The 22,243-nt window shown below is 41.7% G+C and overlaps 1 protein-coding gene across 4 annotated transcripts in view; it reads left to right on the top strand.

Annotated features, from left to right (window-relative positions):
* opa1 (OPA1 mitochondrial dynamin like GTPase) overlaps positions 1–12,039 on the top strand; it is a 37,841-nt gene extending 25,802 nt beyond the window's left edge. For all 4 annotated transcript variants that reach the window (XM_034708178.1, XM_034708197.1, XM_034708186.1 and 1 more), the window contains 2 exons: positions 9,777–9,850; positions 9,967–12,039. In XM_034708178.1, coding sequence (XP_034564069.1) covers positions 9,777–9,841 — 65 coding nt within the window. In that variant the 3' untranslated portion in view covers positions 9,842–9,850; positions 9,967–12,039. The remainder of the gene's footprint in view (positions 1–9,776; positions 9,851–9,966) is intronic.
* Positions 12,040–22,243: the final 10,204 nt, after the last annotated feature.

Below are 22,243 nucleotides of genomic sequence, written 5' to 3' on the forward strand. Positions count from 1 at the left end.
TGGTTGGCGTGATCACGGCCGACAGTGACCGGTTATTAAAGATCAATGTATTCACGAATCGGCTCGTCATCACTACAGTGTCCGGACGGACGCTACAATAAATATATATTTTCTGTAGGACTTACTGAACGTCATTAATTATTCTGCTTGTTGGTGAGAGCTTTTTAGACTCTGATCCGGTCTAAAGTTCTGAGCAAAGCACCTCATCAGGTCAGAGGGGACAGGCCCGAGGACGAGTGAGAGGGGCAGTCAGTAGAGTCAGGGGAAGTAGAGGCAGGAGACGGGGACTCGGAGGAGTGCACGCCGGGGAAATGTACGCGCAGGAGGAGGGCAGAACGGCTGGACAGGATTTGATTGGTTTAAAATTTGGGGAGCCAAAAAACGGTGATTGGTTAGTGTTTTCCCAGGTTTACTCCGGCTGTAGATAGCAGTTTTTTTGTCACTCTTTTTTAGGAACACATCATGTAATGATTGCCATCAGGACATAAAGATCATTTTAACCAGTATGACAAAAAGTGTATCTGAATCTGATTACCAACCCCAGCTTTAATAAAAAACTAAACTAGTATGCATTACCAGGAACTCCCTCTGTGTTTCAACAACTGTGTTAACTCCACAAACATGTTACGTTCAACCAAGAGTCCCAGGACCTTTGAAAAGTACTACCCCCCCAAGCAGGGGCCTTCCATGGGGAGATTATCTACCCCTGAACTAAATTTAGACCCTGGTTCCTCCGGTCGAAACGCACGTAGTTCAGGGGTAAAGTCCCTATTTCCGGGTTAAAGTTCCTGTGGTCGAAAAACGCCGTTTGTGGTGGTCATTTGTTGGGTGCTTCGATGAATCACCAGATCACCTTTAATATAGTGAGACAATTTGAAAAAAATTAAACAATATTTAACTGTGACACTTAATCTCTTGCTCAAGAGTCTCTGCATTATACACCAATAGATTATTCAAATGTAATTGTCTAATAAACAATCTCCATCTTCTAAATACCCTCCCCAGACACGAACTCAGGAAATAAATCCTGCAGGCTGAGCAAACGAGGAAAAGAGCCGTGTGTTTTAGATGACAGTCAATCTAGTGGTGATAATAGGAGTGATGATAACAAAGTAAAACCATGACGGAGACTGCGAAGCCATCTTTCATTCTCCTCAGGGAGCGGCTGAGAGAGGGAACAAGTGTGGGAAAATAGGAAAGCAGAGGAGGTGTGTGATGCGAGGGGAACTCCAGCAAGGCTTCTGTTCACATGTTTCCAGCACAGTGTGGCCACCAGAGACCCATTCCCGCTGATATGCCTGTCACTCACACACTTACACACACTTACGCACTTACAAAGACACACACACACACACACACACACACACACACACACACACACACACACACACACACACAGTTGTGACATCAGATGCTGGTTGGGATGAAGTAATAGGAAAACCAGATGATCCCTCTCCATAGTAAAAATGCTAACTTTAGGTTGGCATTTTTTCATATTATATGCAAACAGCCCCAAGGAAGTTGTTGTAAACTTCATCTTGATATATAGCTGTGTTGTTATGAGATAGACATTCTGAAAAGTGGAAACACAATAAAATACATTTTATTGTGGTCTTCAGAAGTTGATGCAAGGCTCACTCTGGTAAACTTCCTCTAGTTAGATTAAACAGGAACATGCAACCTCAGCAGTTGCCTCAGTTTTGTATGTATTTATGTATTTACTCAGGTGTTTTTGTGTTTGTTGTAAAGAAAGAAGTAAACTTTGGTAGGAAAGGATGTTTTTGAGAAGGTACATTGAGACCTTTTCTGAGGCAAACACCTGCTGTCCAGTGACTCCAGCCTATAGGACTTTGCTAGAGGCTCTAAAGAATTCCAGGTGCGTTTGCTGTCTGTGCAGTGTTATATGGTTGTGACGGTGTGTGGCCTCCAGAGCAGCTGGAGACATGTTTGTACCTGAAGGCAGCAGAAGACTGCCATATCCTTCTCCATCATCCTGTTTGGTCGGTTACTTTGGGGTCACCTCTGTGTCAAGAATGGACTGAGAGAAGGTGATTTAAGAAATATCTTTACTATTTAGTCCCAGGCTATCTCAGAAGCCATCTGCTGTCCTCAACTGATGATAAGCCTCTGGGAGTGATTGTGAACTTTCGGGGCATTCAGGTGAGGCCAGAATTTAGCGATGAACAGCCTCAAGCCAAAACTTCTTCTTCTTCAGTGATCTGCATTGTTTTATCTCAAGTTTGCAACAGGAGAAGGGATCATGTATTCGGATCATATTCGCCCCTCCAAATATATCCGCAAAATAAATGCAAATTCATCTGTTTATGCTGAGTCTTAGTTACACTGTGGATATCAAATTACACAATGGCTTCATCCTGGCTTACTTCAATGGTATGAACCCCAAGAATGAATTGATTGTCTCGTGATTTACTAATAAGTACTTGGTCTTAAATTTGCCGTAATAACAACATTGTGGTGCAGATCTGTGAAAAGTGAAGATATAAGTTGTGTTAGGTCTGTCCTCGTGTGGAGAGGAAAACAAATTATAAATTCTTGTTTGCACATTTGCTGCTGAAGTTGTAATTTTTGATCTTCGCAGAGCAGCACACATGGTGAAAAGCAAAGATGTCAAGCACAAAGACAGAGTCTCACTCTGTTTAAAACTAAAATGCTCACTGGCTCTTTGCTCATCATATGAAATAAATTTGAGTTTTAATAATTTTAGATTAAGTTAAGATTGTGTTTAATTATATTTACATAATATTATATAATATTTATATATCACCCACCCCTTGTTATCAGATTACTGGCAAGGGGAACCAGAATGTCATTATGGTGGATTGGGTTCTGCCTGCTTCTGCTCCCCATGTGGACTGTTTGTTCGGCATACTCCACTTCCTGCAGCTAAGTGATTGGTCAATACCAGTCTTACAAAATACGTACAACGAACAAAAAACAGAATACTCCCAATACTAAAAATGCAGACTCCCAGCTGTAGATGGCATAAAATATGTAATTACAAATTAAGTGTCCTCAGGGCTGTATGCATGTTTTATGTATTTATTTATTTTATTTAACCTTTATTTAACCAGGTAAGTCATTAAGAACAAATTCTTATTTGCAGTGACGACCTGACATGCGTGCATTTTCAAGCTGCAGTTGCACATAATTTGAGCGCTCACCCCAGAGTTCAGCGTCAGTTACCTCAGTCCACACACCTGTGGCTGAGTCAGCAGAGGGGGAGTTTTCTCTCGAAGATTATGACTGGATCTGTGTTAAACCAGACCTGTCAGCTTCACATCCTTTGACCCATGTGGCTGCTCAGGATTGATTGCCACTTAGCCTCAGCAGAGGGCTCCATTTTGGGGCAAAAAGGTGAGTCCTGGAAAACTTCAAACCTGTGACTTTTTTTGATTTACTACATAAGTTAAGAGTAGATTAGTGTCTTAGACCTTCACATTTTAAAGAGTGAATATTAAAAGTGAAGGCCACCGTTCACCGCTGTATATGTAAGAAAAGATTCAGTCACTTAAAGTTCTTTGCTCATGCATCAATACTTGATTTTGTTACTATGTTGGTCTTCTTTAATTTGAACTCATCAGGCCTAGAGCAAAATCAACCATCTTGGAAATGTTGTCACCTTATCCTCATCTTTACAGCCCCCTCTCTAAAACTCTCTAAACAGTCTGGCACTTCAAAGGCCCAAGCAGTGCTAGTCTATAAAACCTGCAGAAAACAGCTCAACAACAGTCATCATCTGGCTTTTTCAAAGGATTTTGCCAGTTTTTTTTCCTGTTTTTGTTTAGTCTGCCCTGCAGCTGACCCCATGCCCTGACCTGTTCAGACCTACGCACGTCTTTCCCCCAGGTTGGGCTGCTCTCTCTCAGGCATCTGTTTTCCAGATAAGAGTGTTGAGAGCAAGTGTTGATTCATAGCTCTGTCACTAACATGGCGTTTGGGCCGTTGACATCCCTGCTCCCCCTGTGTCCGTGTCTCCCATGGCTCAGTTTTTTATAGCGTGACAATCCAGATTTAGTGACAAATCAAGCAGCATGCTGAAGAAAAAGGCCTCTCTGTTTGTTACATTAAGAGATCAGCTTTCAGAGAAGGAAACAGCAGAACACAGTCATTGGATATAAAAAGTTTCCTCCTGATGATGACAGGTCAGGACAGGAACCAACCCTTCTTCCCCAAGCTCTCCAGTGACCGTGCTGTCAGCTGCTGCTCGGTTTTCAGTTGGAAATTTCAAGAGATCCATGTTAAAGTAGCCACAATCCTGACTTCAGACTTGATCTGTTGAAATAATCGGTTTGCTACATTTTTGTAAAAAAACACCATTTTTTTTGCAGGAGAGTGGCCATCTCTCATCAAAGAAGGATTACTTATTTTCTTCTCCCTGTAAGTTGCAGGCTCTTCCTCTCATCTTTTATTCCTCCCTCTTCGCCTTCTCCTCTGTGTTGGCTACTTGTCCAGCAGGGCCAGGCAGTTTCGCAGTCTAATTACAGGTCAATTAACGGCTTTGTGGCTCGGCCCTCCTTCTGCCAGCGCTCTGGCCGTCGCAGGCTTAGACGACTCTACAGAGTGAGAGTGAATGAGATATCATTTCATGTGGAGATCAGCCGAGAGAAGGCATTGAAAGAGGGATTGTGGGGGAAAGGCTCCCCCTTCTGTCCCTCGCTCTGTCCCTCCAGCCTTGCCGACCAACACAACACCCAGCATCTTAAAGCAGGGGCCTCTGGGATAGAGGCCAGGGGATTATGGGAATATTCATGACTAGATAAAGGGGTGAGCGGTTGAATGACTGTGTTTTGGGGCTCATCTCTTAGGTAAACAGGCGCCTAAATGGAGTTTTAGATCACTACTCCCACTGCTGCTCAGTGAGCACCAGGCAATAGTGACTCTGTCCACTGTTTTTTTGTTGCATTTCCACAGGACGGTGAAAAGAAAGCCTTGTTGTGGCCTTTTCCCCCTTTCACTGCTGTCTTTTGGTGGCAAACAGATGGTGCTGGGGGAAATAAATATCTGTTTCTCACAGTTTTCATCCACAGAATATTGGCTTTTCTGAAAGACGCCATTCACATACATCGGTGGCCTCCTGGGCTCCTTAAAGCTGCTGAGGGCTCATTTTAAAGTCATTAAGAGCCTCGCTGTCAGGGAATGCTTGATGGGCTTTGCTGTTGCCGTCAATGCCACCGTTGCTCCAGAATGGCAGAGTAATAAAGCACATGCTGGTGGCCATAGGTAAAAGGTGGCTGGTCATTGTACCTACTAGGGAGTATGTTCCAAGAAGTTTGAAAAAGTTTTGTTCCATAACTTTAACATGATCATATTGTCATCATGTCATCACACAGCCTCTGCTACACAAAAAAGAACAACATATATCTCGTACAATGATAAAGTCATCATAAAAGGTACCCTTGGGGAAAATGTCATTTGTAATACATCCTGTAAATATATATGCGTAATAAAGCCTTTTATTTTTGGAAAATAAAAAAAGTCTTGACCAAGGATGGGTATTTACCAAGCGGCAACCTCCGGTCTAAAAATATGAGTCCAATGCTGAAGTGCTAAAAACTGCAGTCCATCAAGGATCCGCTTGAGGCTGGCTCCAGAAGTACCGGAAACCACATACACACCAATTCAAAAAAGAAGATTTTTACAGCCTGGTACAAAAGACGAGTAGTATTAGTAGTAGTCTGGATAACTCATTTCTCGATCGGCACTCACTGCACGGGGGTTGAATTTTTTTCTAACTCTGCAATTTCGAAGATATTGAGTATGAGTCTTCCATTAAGAGGCACAGCTGACTTGATTGACTGGCGGGAACACTGTAGCTGTTGGCTAGGAGGCTTAAAGCCCGCCTCTTTACGTCACAATTGCTCGACAGCAGCAATATGGCTGCCCCCGCCAACTGGCCTCAAAACAGCGCTTCAGAAATAGATAGGTGACGTCACGGATACCACGTCCTTATTTTATACAGTCTATGGTATTTACACATCACATGCATGCAGGGCAATGGAAAATGGTTGCAAGACAAAGAAGACAAAATTGCCACCAAATGCCACAAAAAGTTTAATCATCTCAAGTGAAAGTCCATGAGTGTTTCCTAGTTCAACCATTGTTCGTTGTAAAGCTCAACTGAAGCATTGGACCAAGTATGGTTTCCAGTCATAGACTGTATAAAACATGAACATAGTTCCAATGGCATCCCCCATTGGTCTCTGAAGAGGCAATATAAAGCCCAAGTAGGAAATGATGACTCAACCTATCTTTTGATCAATCTAGGTGGCAGCAGAGGTGGAACTAAGCCGGCCAAACAGATTAGGTACAAATAAAAAGGTGCCCCATGTACAGTGTGACTGAATCAAGCGGCAACCTCCGGTCTCAAACTATGAAGCCCATGCAGAAGTGTTAAAAACTGCAATTCATCGAGAATCTGCTTGAGGCTGGCTGCAGAAACACCGAAAACCACATAGACATCAATTCAAAAAAGACGATCTTTGCAGCATTAATAAACATGTTTACAGCCTGGTTCAAAAAACGGCTTGGCTCTACGTAGCTCACTTCTCTATCGGCACACACTGTACGGGGGGTGAATTTCTTTCTAACACGAAGGTTCAAAATATATTAAGATTACAAGTTTTTGCTCAAATAAGGACATGACTGACATGACTCGCAGACCGGAACACATAGCTGTTGGCTAGGAGGCTCAAACTCTGTCTCTTTACGTCACACTACTCCTGGTTGAGTTCCGTATTTCCACCTTGCCGCTGCCACCGATTGGCTACAAAACAGCGTTCAGGAACAGATGAGAGACGTCACGGATACTACGTCCATTATTTATACAGTCTATGGGACTGAATGCAGAAATGAGTTTTTGATGGAGAGTCGTTTTTGAAGTAGGCTCTACTCACGCATCTTTCTGTTGTAAAGATGAGCAATTTAATATGGGACCAATTAGGGATTCCTTGGCTTTTGCATCTAGCTTCAAATAGACACTCAAGAAACTGCAGCTTGTTGCACTTGTGTGTTGGCTTCTTCTTTCTACACCGGAGGTTGCAGCAGGTGTTGACAGAGAGGGAAATGATTTTCAGCCTCTCACAATTAGCTTTCTCAGACGATCATGGGAATCAAACCTGTGTCCTATCTTAACACAAGCCCTCTAATCTGCTTGCTTGGCGCTGCTGCCCCTGTGATTACTTGGAGCTCTCTGCCCGACAGTTGGCAGGATTTTAAATGTTTGACCCGTGTGAAGCGCCCTGCATCTGAAACACAGAGGCTCCATAAAAGAACGCATCATAGGCCACATCTGAACCCAGTTAGAAGCTTTGAAGCCTGAGCCAGGGGATTTCCCATGTTTTGATGATCTGACAGTCACTACCCTTCTTTCTTCACACCAACCAAAACTCCACCCTTCTATCTCTTTTTAAATTTTTTTTTTCTCCAGGTTGGACAGATGTTTGTAATCCTTCTCTGATTGGCCTGGATTGAGTTATGTTGTCCTGTGGTCAGGCCGCTCAGCCCACACTGCTGAACTCTGTCAGTTGCCTTTGAGCCGTGCCCTGCGGTGGGCTGCATGCTGGAATGGCGTACCGCAGGGTTATGTTTCATTCAACCCCACACCTGCTGCACCGACTTGTCAGCATGCCCCTCGACAGGCCCCCTTAATACCTCCATTAGGTGTTGTAATCTCCACCTAACGCCCTGCCATTCCGCCTGAGTGTGTTAACAGAGTATCAAAGGCCGGGGATTTTTTTTTTCTTTCTGCCACCTGCCAGCGGTGAGAGTGTAGGAAGGTGAAAGGAGGTGGAGGTGGCATGACTGTACAGCTCTTGCTGCTTTTCAATACATTAGGAAGGGTTGGGGCTGTGTGTTTTCTCAGGGCAGAGCTTTTCTGGCTGTCAGTTAAGTTTTTATGAGTTCTGCCTACCTGTCTGTCTCAGTGTGTGTGTGTGTGTTTTCCCACACTTCTTAGCTCTGCTTGTGTTTCAAGACGTGTGTGGGGGTGTGCCTACGTCTCTTCCAACCGTGTGCTTTTCATCCATCAGGAAAAGGATACCTCAGCAGCCGTGCTCCCATCAAAAGGGGGCTGCACACACAAGCCCCCGAGTACCATATTCAGTTTCACTCCAAAGCACGCACACAGTTATCACCTTTGTGGCGACCTGAAATGGACACTTAGGACACTGTTGCTCTGAGCTCCAGACCGCAATGATTTATCTCCCTGAAAACGGACCAGCCTTTTTTTCCGAACTGTTTTCGCCGGGCCTCCTCTCAGGAAAACAATCAACAAAAGGTCGCCTATGGATCTCGTGTGGCTGATTGATCAAGATAGCACAGCGCTAGTTTGTTCTTCAGAGCCGCTGTTTGAGTTTGTGCTTGGGGGAGATCCAGACAGATTAGCGAGGGTGACAGGGAAGCCTGAGCAGCAGCCAGGGCCTGGAGGTGCAGCTGGCAATGCAGAGCCACTGCTTCCTTTTTCTCTGTGTTGGCCCACAGACTTCCTTCAGCCACTGTTTAATCAGCGATTAAGACTGCTTTAGATGGCTCGCTCATCTCGTGTGACAGTACATGTTGGCTGGAAGGATTGCTGGTCTTATGCTCCTCTCCGGACAATGGGAGTGTAATCATGAAAAGAAGTGACTGACTGCGTTTCCAGTAGATTCCCCCCCTTTCATGTGAAATGTTGTTGTTATGGTATCTCCTCCTGTCCATTAGTAACGTGCCCGTGAGCTACATGCCATGAAAAGGGGAGGGTGAGCTTTGATGTGGTATAAGCTAACCGGGAAAGGGTGCACAAGCCCTTCTCGTGATGTGTGGAGGAGGTCTGCCTTGAGGTTTGGCTGTCGCTGTCAGAGGGGACCATCTGGTGTCTGGGTGAAAAATGGGAGGGAATTTCCACCTGCACAAAAGTATGATATGGATGAGAATATTGTTAAATCACTCCTCTTTTTTAAACAACAGTTTCATGTTTCTTTAGTTCGAGCTACCAAACCTGCCTTTTTATTTTATTTTTTTATGTAACCTTTATTTTACCAGGAATAGTCCCATTGAGATACAAAGTCTCTTTTACAAAGGAGTCCTGGCCAAGACAGCAGCATAAAAAGTTTCACAAATAGAACAGGACAAAACATATAGTGACAAGTAACTATTACATCGATTTATAAATTTATAAATATAAAGCAGTATTAAGCTCTAATACATTTGCATAGGCTGATCAGCTGATACCTTGTCCTATTTTTAAAATCCTCCAATAAAATTAAAGAATCCAGTTTCAGGTGACCCTGAAGCTCAAACCAAGAAGAGAGAGCAAAGACATTAAAAGCACTTTTACCAAAGACAGATATTTCCTGATAGGTTGAATAACTCGATTTAAATGATACTAGGGAAAAGTTTATGCTTCTTTAATTTGATATGTGACTGAAAAGAATTACAAAGAGCAGCAAATCCTCACTTTTGAAGAACTGGAACCAGGACCTTGTTTCTCTATTTGAACTGTGACCCCAACATTTACAGTTAGCTGCTAATCAGTGATCTATCAATAAAACTACTAATTTGGTCTGCAATCCTTTTCCCTGCCACTGAAGAAAATAAGAAATAATGTTATTAATAAAGTCGGACTTTGGTTTGTGGTATTTTTGTATTGAAAAGACAACTTTAACCTTTAATAGGCAATTAAAAATGTACCAATTTGTGCGAGCCCACTTAACTTTTTGTGTATTTTGTATATGTGTCATGGATTTAACTCACCATTATCTTTGTCCTCTTGTCTGCAGAGAAAGTTCGGGAGATCCAGGAGAAACTTGAAGCCTTCATAGAAGCTCTTCACAAGGAAAAATAAGAGAAGCCGGTATGTGAGTCTGGGAATGAAGATCATTTTTATTGTCTCAGGAATTTAAAGATCCTACATCAGCATGGAAGTTTGGGGGGAAAAACTCACTGTTCTGTTTCTCCTCTCCTTTCAAGGAACTGTTTAAAGTAAATCTATGGATCACAACAAAGAAATGCACTGAACAAAGACAACAAAATATGTTAATGACCTTCGACCCGTCATCACCATGCTCCTCCACCACCCACCTGATTTTAAAACCTGTCGCTTGGCTTCCTGTCCCCCCTTGCTGCAGATGAAAAGATGGACCTTAACAGGAGGAAAATAGGAAAAGACTGATGTCACGCTTTCTCATAGACTTTACTGTCCAGGGGGGACTTCTGTATAGGAGCTGTAACCAGAAAGAAAATGAGGAGTTTGGACACCTGACCACTCATTTTCAATAAATGAAGACTGGGAACACATTGATCTTTTTTTTTTTTAGCTGATGGTATCTGTGTATATGTGATTAGAAGTGTGTAAACTCTGATCTCTGTACAAAGACACACCATTCATACTCCTGATGGGTTTCATACCTTCATTACGCCTGGTGCTCCTGAAACACACAATGACACCTACCTGGCACCCCAGAATCTTCGTCCATTTTACATTCACCTTTTTTTTTTTTTTTTGTCGCACTTCAGATCCAAAGCACTTAAGTTTTACCTCCGAGCTGCAGCTGTACTCTTCATTTACTCTACCCCTTAATGATAGTGTTTATTTCAAGAAATTCTTACCTTCAATCCACGAGGCAAAAAAAGCAACTACTTGGTGGAGTATTCATCTTCCCTCCCCTCACATCGGCACCTTTTGTTTGCATCAGTTTGTACTCACAATCACCTCTGGTGTTAGTGGTAACAATACTCTGTAAAAAATGTCTTTCTCTTTGATTTGATCTTTGGGGCTTTTTTTTGACGATACATTTTTTTATATGCCTGCCAAATGCACATACTTTACCTTTTGTTTTGTCTTTGTCTGCGTGAGTGTGTGTGTGGTATTTGCACTTCCATCTTCCTGCATTAACATTTGATCTGTATTCTCCGCATGCTGCAAACCACAAATGATAATCAAACTTCCACAAAAGCAGGAGAACACTCCTTTAAGATGATTCAAATTATTATTATTATTGAACATAAATGCAGGATGTTTCTAGATGTTGACTCGTGTTTTGAACACAGTACAACAGCTTTCTAACTGATGATGTGATCAAGATGGAGACATCAGTCATGAGCATTACATCACAAGCTAAAAATACATTGTGAACTTATTTGGAGTTAGATTTGATTTGAAAAACAACGACAGTCAATTTTTAGATTTCACATCTGTACCTTTTGATCTTGGGTTTATACCTCTCTGGTTAACTTTCCAGTCCATGTTCACACAGTGTTGCTGTGTTTCTAGTCTTCATCTGGTTTGATATCCTTTTTTTCATTTGGCAGATCAGTTATTTCTACATACATTTTTGCAGCACAGATATTCATTTTTACAAAGCCTCTTCTGTTTCTGAGTGGTGGTTGAGTTCCCATTCTTCTCGCTGCTTCAGCCAGGGGTGTATGATTTCATACACAGATCACACACCGAAACACCAATCTAAACACTGGTAGTTCTCTTCCTTTGTAAATGATCAAAAACTGCCCTTTAAAGTCAAGAAAAAAGAAGAATATCTCACATGCTGGTAGTTTTTAAATGTGACTGCGTTTGTCTTCTCACTGATTCATCTTGAAGTCACTATCCATGACGGGATGTGTCCACAAACACCCCTAATCTTCTGCTCCTTCCTCAACTCTTTCATTACCCTTGTGATCATCTACGTTCTCTTCCTAGCTTGTAAAACAGTCTATAATGTGTGACTGGCAAAAGGGGGTCAGCAAATGTGCTAACCCTAGCCCAGTCATTCATTCATGTGTATATGGGTATAAATATATATAATAAGCCGTGCATTCTGTACAGGCAGAGTAAGAGGGAAGTCATGGATCTATTATCATGTACAGCATACATACAGAGTGAGCCACATGTAACAGAGAACTGGTGTGTTGGTTTCGAAACGATGTTTTATGTTGTAGAAAGTAATGTTTGCATGATGCACCCCATCAGATGTGCTTTATTTATTAAATTTGTGTTGAAAGGAAAAAGTTAGAATAAAATTGACTTAAATAAAAAGGCCTTTTTTTTATGGCGTGTTTGTTGTGAGCGTTGTCATCAGGTTAATATCATAATTTCTGCCTTTTTTCAGGGCTGAATTTAACATTGATCATTTACCTTGTCTTGAACCATTTAACCAAGTTGAAATCAAATGTAGAAAACATTCTGAAACCAAACTTTTAGCCCTTATTAAGCTTCCATTTAACGCATTTTAACATTACATTTGATCAAAATAGCAAGAATCAAGCCTAAAATGTACCCCTATGTAGGAAAATGCAAGGAAAAAAGAAATGATTTGAAGGGTAGTACATTTTCCCAATTTTTATGACCCTCTTGGGGACTACTTGTACGTGTCAGCAGATCATTTTAGCTTCAAAGATCATGACCCAAAAACAGCTGACATAAGATGATGAAAATATTTCTTATTGAGCCAACACTAACACTCATTAAAAGGCTCAGAGGAAACAGAAATCCTAACATTACATTACATTATCATGACAACAGGGCCCACTCAATGTACAGACTGCAGTCATGTGACATGATGGAGACAAACAGGATACACACTTCACCTTTCACACTTTATCACAGGCTGTAATGAACATCACTAGCTTACAGCCATGCTAACACCTCTAAGTAATACTAAGGAGGGTTGAGCTAAATGTCTACTGGCAGTCATGCTAACAGGGATAGCATCATTATCTGTTGATCATGCCATATAAAGTATTCTATGATTACCTTATTAGCCATGTGATTAGGTTACAAGTACAGTTGAGTCTGGTTGTTGTGCTGCTAGTTTGAACCTGATGATTGAACCAGAGGAGCACTTTAAGTGAACAATGCAGCTTTCGAAGATCAGCCTCTGGGTGTGATAAATATCCACACAAAATATTATGATTTTGGATAAGATATTTTATTTGGATGAAGAGTTGCAAAGTTAAGCACAATTAGCTTTTATGCTTTGTTTCACTCTCATCCTTGGAGAGCTGCGTTGAACCAACGCTAGTTTCCATTAGACAGTGTGCTGTTCTCCTGCGGCTGGTTGCTGCTGGATGCAGTGACCTATGTGCTGAAGTGATGAGGCCTCTGCCCCAGGACCGAGCAAACCCTCCGAGTATTTAACTCTGCAGGCTGTTATCTCAACCCCGAGCAGGCTGAGAACACGCTGCAGCCCGACGCAGCAGCCAGAGAGAGGCAGGCGTGCAGCTGAGGGCCTGCCTGATTAATAAGTCAGAGTCCAGAGGTCCTCCACTCCTGGGCATCCTCTCTTCTTTCACAAGAGGCTGCTTGTTACTTCATCTCCACATCGCTCAAAGGGCAGCGCAGAGGGGAGGTCTGGATGGAGGGAAGAAAGAGGGGGGCAACCTCATCCTTACTACGATCACCTGAGGCTTTACACATGGAGATAACTGCCTCACGTCAACTTTCTGTTGTCTGTGCGGCTATTATATTCCCCTGTTTTCTTCAAAACAAGGGAAAAGCAGAGTAAAAGCTAATGACTTTGCAGCAGGCGTGAAAAGAAAGGGGGAAGAGTCAACCTCCAGCTGAAGGCCTTTGTGCTATCAGATAGCCACGTTCTGGGAGGAGGGAGGCAGGCCGGGACACACTATACGCCATTAGCATCTGCAAAGGCCGTCACGTTGACTAATAGCCAAAGCCACAACGGCACAGTGGTTCAGTTTGTGTTTTCCCTCAATCCCCTTTATGTGTGTGACACAAAAGCAGCCGGGCCAGACCTTTCAAATATGCCACAGCAGCGGACCTGCACAAAGCTTCATTTCTAGTCTTTCTTACCAAAAAGAAAGGGCCGATCTTGTTGCTTCTTTTTTTTTAATCCCCCACCTCATCACACAGACACATTCGGGGTGTTTTGGCAGGGGGTGTGGCAGGTCAGTATATGATGGAAATGTTGAATAAGTCTAAGAAAAGGGCAATAAATTGTGGGGATGGGTGTTTTTTGGCAGTAGCGGCGGTGTTAGCATTTGTCTGCCCTCTTGTTGGCAATGCTGGCTTTGTTCTTGTCTTTCTGTTCCCTCTGTTATCAAGCTGTCGGGTAGGGTTGTTAGGATGAGGTAGAGTTTCTGGCGACCAGATAAACGTACATGGTGGTCAACTGATGGGATCCTGGTTGAACAGGGATGTTTGTTACAGTACTGCTGTGTGAAATCATCACTCAGGTCAACATTTACAATAACTGTATAAAGGATACTTTTATAGTGAGCAGGTGGCTTTGTGAATTAGAATCCTGATAGGATAGGCAAGGGTTTTTCTCATCCTGAAGGGATCATTTGTAACCTTTGTTATCCTGCTGATTACCCGTCTAGCAACTAAGGAATGAACAAGTTGATTCTAAATATTGATTTAAAGATTATTTACTCACTAAAAAACATAGTCCATCACATTAAATGCTTGTAGTACTTCCACAGCAACGTAATAGTCTCATCAAACTATTCATGGGCTGAATTAAAATTCAGCGTCACCTTTGCACCTACAGTAAAGTCAAAACATCACTGTTTTCTGTTGGGATTTTGATCCAATGCATAAAATAATCTTATTTTTCCTTTAACCAATCTTAAAACACTGCCAAAGCCCATTCCCAGTTTAACTTCCTTGACAGTTTCTGTGTTGTTTTCCTCCTATCTCCTTCTTTTTTTGCTGAAGACTGGTCAGTCATGAATCTAAAGTTCAGTGTTCTCCAAATCAGTTAAAAGTGATATTAATAATGACTTCAATTTTTTTATTCCAAAAACAACGTTTCTGTCACAGTGTCAACAGGTACAGGTGAAATATGCTGTGCCCCTTCCTGCAGATTGTTTTGATATGACGTGATCAGCTTGTCCCTATAGTCACTTTTGCTAGTGAGAATGAAATAACCTTTGTTATAAGGTTTTGTCAACTCAGAATCAAGTATTGAACATAGCCAGGTAATGAAGTACTTTAATATGTCATCATTTTTTAAAACAATTATCCTCTTAAGTCTCCTATTTAAAAGCTAATTTGGCCTTTTACAAATGCATCGAGTTAAGGTTTATTATTTCTACAATACATAAAAACCCCTTATTGAAGGTGTCTGCTAACACATTTTCTCAATCAAACTCTCACTTCAGCCAAATGTGATAACCACCTATTTAATATTGCCTTGAGTCACTTTGGGAAAGTTGATATCACTTTGCACTATTCAGTGAAGCAAAATCTGAACCAAATCCCAGGACCCCAATACTCAAGTGTTTGTCTTTGAAGTCTCATGTTTCCTTAACTGTAATTTAGATCTTTGCACAATAACAGTAGTTATCATGAAAACCTATCACCCTAGCTGTTTAAGTTTTGATTTTGGTACATGAATATTACTGAAGACCAGTGATGTGGCAGGTTGTTTTCCCAGTATTTGACATTAAAGTGAAGAGCACTTGATCCCTGGATGACGTGTCTTTTGTAAACTGACCATCTCAATCCTGGACAGTACATTTCTACTTCTGTGACCCTCAGTGCACAAGAGACCCTACATAAAATGCAAGGAGACTGTGCAACACATAAACGACACTAATCTGACCTACAAGAGACACTCATCAGCTCTTCAGTCAACAAGTGCAGATATACAGTGGATGTAAATCCAACACTTTGTGCCCCGGGAGACAAATTGCTGCTGTTGAGTCACCGCTGATGAATCTTATCAGAGGCTTTTTAAGCAACAGGCTTCCTTCTCCGTTTCAGCCAACAAAACCTTGTACTGTCCCCGGGGCCCGCTGCTTTCTGGCCCGCAGAGAATAGCGTCACAATTGGTCTTTGTGTTCATTATGTTGGAGGCATCTTCCCATTGCGCTGTGGGGTCCATTCCAATGCTGAATTAGGCCCAGGGGGATTTTAGCCAAGTCACAAAGGTCAGTGACCTTTCTTGTCACACCCCTCACATGCACATACAGACAGCCCCGTTCTTGTTCTGTGTGAGCTATAAATCATGGCAATACTCAGAGCTGCAATTTTAGGGATTGGAGGAGGCTGATCGTGTGAATTCTGAGGTGGTCCTGTGTTCGTATCCTGTGTGTGTGCGTGGTGTGACCACTGCATGTTCTCACCATTCAAGGCTAACGTCCACCCTGAAAGAATCCATAAAATGACCTCATCTTCTCACGCTGATGTCATATGAGTCAGGACATTGGGAAACAGCTTCCATTAATAAATCCCTGATGGTGGGTCTCTGTTTTCTTACTAATCCACTAAGAATCAGGGAGTCTGCTTGCATACAGGATCAGCCAACTTACATGTAAAGAAAGAAAATGCAAAGGCTGGACTGTCTACATAACATGGCAAAATCAGTATTGACGATGCTTTTGTCTTTTTTTCTTTCACCTGAATGGTTTGTCCTGATACCTGATTTAATTACAATTAGAGCAAATACCCCAGATCAAACCAAAAGAACTGCCACTAATCATTAAATTGTAGTCTGCAATGTGTAAGATATAAAGACACTTACACTTCTCCCGCCTCCCTCTGAAAGGCGGGTAAATGGAGACTGAGTGATTAAATGCAGAAACAGTGTGTATGTGTGCGCATGTGTGTGTGTGTAACCAGAGGGGTGGGAACTCCTTCCCTCCAGAATGGAGTTATGCAAAGTTGCCATGGAAAAAGTGATCGTCGCACAAACTGTTTCTTAATCGAGTGGAGGTCTTAGAGCGAGGGAGGGACTCAGAGCTTTTAGCACAAGAAGCGGCTCTGGGTTTGCATGGACTTAGAGGGATTATGCGAGCATTCATGGCAGCCACTGAGGCCAGCAGGTGAGGTCTGGGCTCAGCTGCCTTAGCCTTTAGGTAAACACAGAGAAGGGTTGCCAGATCCTGGCTGTGTTGCCAGGCTGAAATTGTATCTGTCCACACTACTTACGTCAGTCAGCCTGATCTGCTTCCTCCTGCAGGCTGGCGCTGACAGGGGGCCGCACTTGTTGCTGGATGGGGGACGCTGAGGGCCCGCTTTCATCGTCTAAGTGCCACAGCAAGGCCGGACCAAAAACGGTCTGGTGACATTACTTGACTGGCCATCAATAGTATCTTAGCAGGCGCTAAAACCAAAAGCAAACACACAACGGGCCCGAGAGTGAATGTTTGAGACGTGGCTCTGTTGCATCGTGTGTTAAAGCAGAGCTGAAATGACAACAGGCCTGGTAAAGTGATCAAGTCTGTGAGCTTTTGTCTCTTTTCAGGAAGTCCTGATCTCATTTTCACTTTTAATTTGATTAGCATTTTCTAACTTGGCTGTTTTACATGTGTTCTGTGAGATAAACAGTGAAACAGGCTTACCCAAATGAATAGTTTAGTGTTCTCGTTTTCAACCTGCCTGACATCACGTCAGATTAAGACAAGGAAATTGCCATGTTACATACTCAGGGTTTTTAGGAATTCTTGCACATTTGTTTCACACACACAAAGGTTATTTTTTTTCACATGACCTTTACACAAATAAAAGTAAAAAAATAGGATAAGAGGAGTTATTTAACTAGAAGAAGAGCAGCTCTGGGAGGATTGAGTTTAGGGGAACTAACAAAATTAAAGTTGTCCGGAGAACATCATGTCCTGATTCATTTTATTAGAGTATGAGAAAAATAAAGACAAGAAAAAGCTACATTTATATTAAACTTTAAGACCTGCAGCTATCTAAGACTTAAGATGTGAGCGTGTAGGTCTTTAGTAGAAATTATTCTAAATGCATGCACATCGTATCCCTAAACCAAACCTTTAAAGTGAGATCCATCTCTGCTCTATACTATCATGTCACCGTCGGGCTCCTCCTCCTCTGCAGCCTCTGTTTGCTCACCTGCTGGTCAGTCGTGTTGAGCCTGAAAGCCGACCGCTTTGCCCCGCTGACCCTCTGACCTCCTGCAGCCTCCACACGCCTCCTCTCTGGACCAGCAAATATTGAACCAGTCGGTCAGGGTCGCTCTGCTGCCCACCGACTGTTTGGCTGTTGCCAGAGAACAGCTTTAACACAACTGGACAACGGCAACAGCAGGCCAGGGCATGCCCCCCTGTGTGTGTGTGTGTGTGTGTGTGTGTGTGTGTGTGTGTGTGTGTGTGTGTGTGTGTGTGTGTGTGTGTGCGCGTGTGTGTGTGTGTGTGTGTCCAAAAACCTGGGTTAAATTATGCTTTTATAATATCATCAAAGTTTAAGCAAGTATCAAGGTTAAAACAGAATGGTTAAAGGCACCTCCTGATGACCTACTCAGTAATGTGGGATTATCAGCAACAAGATTGGTTAAATCATAGTTTTCAAAGTGTCATCATTGTTACACTACAGTTAATAATTTTATTTAGTTACAAATCAGTACATTAGCTCATCACTCAGAACCCTATACTACATGGTATTAATCAAAGAAACGTAGTATTAAAATAAGATCGGTATTCCATTCATTTGCTTCAATAATAAAGGCAGACTTTGGCAGGAGTGTGTTTCCTGATTTGCCGTTGTGTTTCCTGATTTGTGGTTGTGTTTCCTGATTTGCCGTTGTGTTTCCTGATTTGTGGTTGTGTTTCCTGATTTTCTGTTGTGTTTCCTGATTTGTGGTTGTGTTTCCTGATTTGTGGTTGTGTTTCCTGATTTGTGGTTGTGTTTCCTGATTTGTTGTTGTGTTTCCTGATTTGTGGTTGTGTTTCCTGATTTGTGGTTGTGTTTCCTGATTTGTTGTTGTGATTCCTGATTTGTTGTTGTGTTTCCTGATTTGGTGTTGTGATTCCTGATTTGTGGTTGTGTTTCCTGATTTGTGGTTGTGATTCCTGATTTGTTGTTGTGTTTCCTGATTTGGTGTTGTGATTCCTGATTTGTGGTTGTGTTTCCTGATTTGTTGTTGTGTTTCCTGATTTGTGGTTGTGTTTCCTGATTTGTTGTTGTGTTTCCTGATTTGTGGTTGTGTTTCCTGATTTGTGGTTGTGTTTCCTGATTTGTTGTTGTGTTTCCTGATTTGTGGTTGTGTTTCCTGATTTGTGGTTGTGTTTCCTGATTTGTGGTTGTGTTTCCTGATTTGTGGTTGTGTTTCCTGATTTGTTGTTGTGTTTCCTGATTTGTGGTTGTGTTTCCTGATTTGTGGTTGTGTTTCCTGATTTGTGGTTGTGTTTCCTGATTTGTTGTTGTGTTTCCTGATTTGTGGTTGTGTTTCCTGATTTGTGGTTGTGTTTCCTGATTTGGTGTTGTGATTCCTGATTTTCTGTTGTGTTTCCTGATTTGCCGTTGTGTTTCCTGATTTGCCGTTGTGTTTCCTGATTTGCCGTTGTGTTTCCTGATTTGTTGTTGTGTTTCCTGATTTGTGGTTGTGTTTCCTGATTTGTGGTTGTGTTTCCTGATTTGTTGTTGTGTTTCCTGATTTGTGGTTGTGTTTCCTGATTTGTTGTTGTGTTTCCTGATTTGTGGTTGTGTTTCCTGATTTGTCGTTGTGTTTCCTGATTTGTGGTTGTGTTTCCTGATTTGGTGTTGTGTTTCCTGATTTGTGGTTGTGTTTCCTGATTTGCCGTTGTGTTTCCTGAATTTCTGTTTTGTTTCCTGATTTGTGGTTGTGTTTCCTGATTTGTTGCTGTGTTTCCTGATTTGTGGTTGTGTTTCCTGATTTGGTGTTGTGATTCCTGATTTGTGGTTGTGTTTCCTGATTTGTGGTTGTGTTTCCTGATTTGTGGTTGTGTTTCCTGATTTGTTGTTGTGTTTCCTGATTTGTGGTTGTGTTTCCTGATTTGTGGTTGTGTTTCCTGATTTGTTGTTGTGTTTCCTGATTTGTGGTTGTGTTTCCTGATTTGTTGTTGTGTTTCCTGATTTGTGGTTGTGTTTCCTGATTTGTCGTTGTGTTTCCTGATTTGTGGTTGTGTTTCCTGATTTGGTGTTGTGATTCCTGATTTGTGGTTGTGTTTCCTGATTTGCCGTTGTGTTTCCTGATTTGCCGTTGTGTTTCCTGATTTGTGGTTGTGTTTCCTGATTTGCCGTTGTGTTTCCTGATTTGCCGTTGTGTTTCCTGATTTGTGGTTGTGTTTCCTGATTTGTGGTTGTGTTTCCTGATTTGTGGTTGTGTTTCCTGATTTGTGGTTGTGTTTCCTGATTTGGTGTTGTGATTCCTGATTTGTGGTTGTGTTTCCTGATTTGCCGTTGTGTTTCCTGATTTGTGGATGTGTTTCCTGATTTGTTGTTGTGTTTCCTGATTTGTTGTTGTGTTTCCTAATTTGCCTTTGTGTTTCCTGATTTGCCGTTGTGTTTCCTGATTTGTTGTTGTGTTTTCTGATTTGTTGTTGTGTTTCCTGATTTGCCGTTGTGTTTTCTAATATGCCGTTGTGATTTGCACTTCAGGGCCACTGTAATTATTAGTTAACTCAAGACTTTGACGAAATCAAAAGATTCAAACTCAGGTCATAATTACATTCAGAAAAATTGAGTTTTAGATCTAATTAGTATTTTATAATATTTCTCAACTCTTCTTTTGGGTTCAGAAAAGGGGAGTACGGTGGAAGGCAAACATTGATGAATTCCTGGTTGATGTTGAACCACTCTCTGACCTGGATGGTGCGGTGAAAATGACATTGTCCCACACAATATTGGTTTCCTCACATCATTAGCCACAAGTGTGATCAGTTTTGAGTCGTTGTGTTTAAGCAGTGACACCTGTGCTTCAAATGTGTTTAAATTTTGCTACCTGTGCTTACCATTATGCAACACAAGTTCATCACAGTGCAAAATGTGTTTTAGTGAGTGAGAATGTGTTTGCAAGTTGTGTGTAACAGGTGAAAAGTGCTTATGGTTTTGCAAAAAAAAGTGACTGATTCAATACATGGGTTCAGGGCACTAAGGAATTTCATTCAGACAATAGGGTTTAGTGTTTTAGCAACTGAGAAATACTGTAACTTAAACCTGTCTCCTTTAGTGCAGCAAATCTTTACTATTGGGAGTGGATATGAAATATTAGCTGAGTTCAAAATATATCTTACATTGTCATCAGGATTTCAGTTTACATGGCTTGAATGATAATATAAACTTAAAAAAAAAAAAAGGCTGAATACACTTGATTTGTCAGTGTGCCATTGTTTGTCCCACAGTGTACAAACAGAGGTGCTACTTAGAGAGCTGCAAAAACTTAAACATGATTATCTAAAGTTGGCATTTTTAATTTCATTTTTTTAATCCTATCTTTAAATTAATTTATATAGCACCTTTCAAAAATGTTACAATGTGCTGGGTAAAATAACGTTAAACAACATTCAGTGTAGGACTTGAGCTTCTTACAGTGCAAAAGTAAAAAATGTAGTCAGGTTGTGGTAGAAATTAAAAGTAAACCAAACAATTGAGCCAATGAAACAATAAAACCGATCATTACATTGCATGGTATCATATCTTGTCAGTACAAAACAATAATCCTCTTGTATAAAAGTGATAAAGTTATTGTGTCATTATTGTCAAATATTTAGAAATTCCAGCATGTGCATCCACGCTGTATGTTTGTGTATGATTGTGCGCTTGGCTGCTTTGTGTGCTGATGAGAATGTTTCCCTTCAGATTTAAAGATTGTTTCTCAGAGCTATTGTCTAGCAATGTGTTTGCCCTTCTCTGCATTGTGTGTGTGTGTGTGTGTGTGTGTGTGTGTGTGTGTGTGTGTGTGTGTGTGTGTGTGTGTGTGTGTGTGTGTGTCTGTGTGGGTGTATTTGTGTGTGTATGTGAGTGTGATCCTGGGTACTCAGGAGTGTTTGCTCTGCCAACACTCAGTGACTGTAGCCGTGCTCGTCTCTCCAGCCTGGAGTGAAACAGACACTCTGCAGCCTTTTATCAGCCGGACGCGACCCGTCCCTTTAAGAGGAGGAAGGTAAATAACGGCCAGACTTTAATAGGTGGATAATGTTGTCGCAGGGCACAAGACTGACTGTCCCTGAGCAAACAGGTCCAAAGCAGCTACACACACACCAACACTAACACAGGCCAATAGTTCTCCTAAACAAAAGGTAAAAACGTCAAGAAGAAAAGTATACTTTTAGTCTTTTGTCTCACACTCGCACTCAGGCACAGTCCTGCAGCTGTACGTGCCTATAAGGATTGAAGGATTTAATCATTTGTTAACTCTTGTAAGAAACACACAGTACATTTGTATCACTTTATATGAATGTTTTAATTTAATATCTTGTAATTTCATGGTATTTTATATTTTTTCTTAGACTATTTATGCCCTAAAACAGACTTTCTCAGTGCTTACTCCTGAATACACAAACTCATCTCATTGATGTAAACATA

The sequence above is a fragment of the Notolabrus celidotus genome, chromosome 2 (genome assembly GCF_009762535.1).
Source record: "Notolabrus celidotus isolate fNotCel1 chromosome 2, fNotCel1.pri, whole genome shotgun sequence".
Taxonomy (NCBI): Eukaryota; Metazoa; Chordata; class Actinopteri; order Labriformes; family Labridae; genus Notolabrus; species Notolabrus celidotus.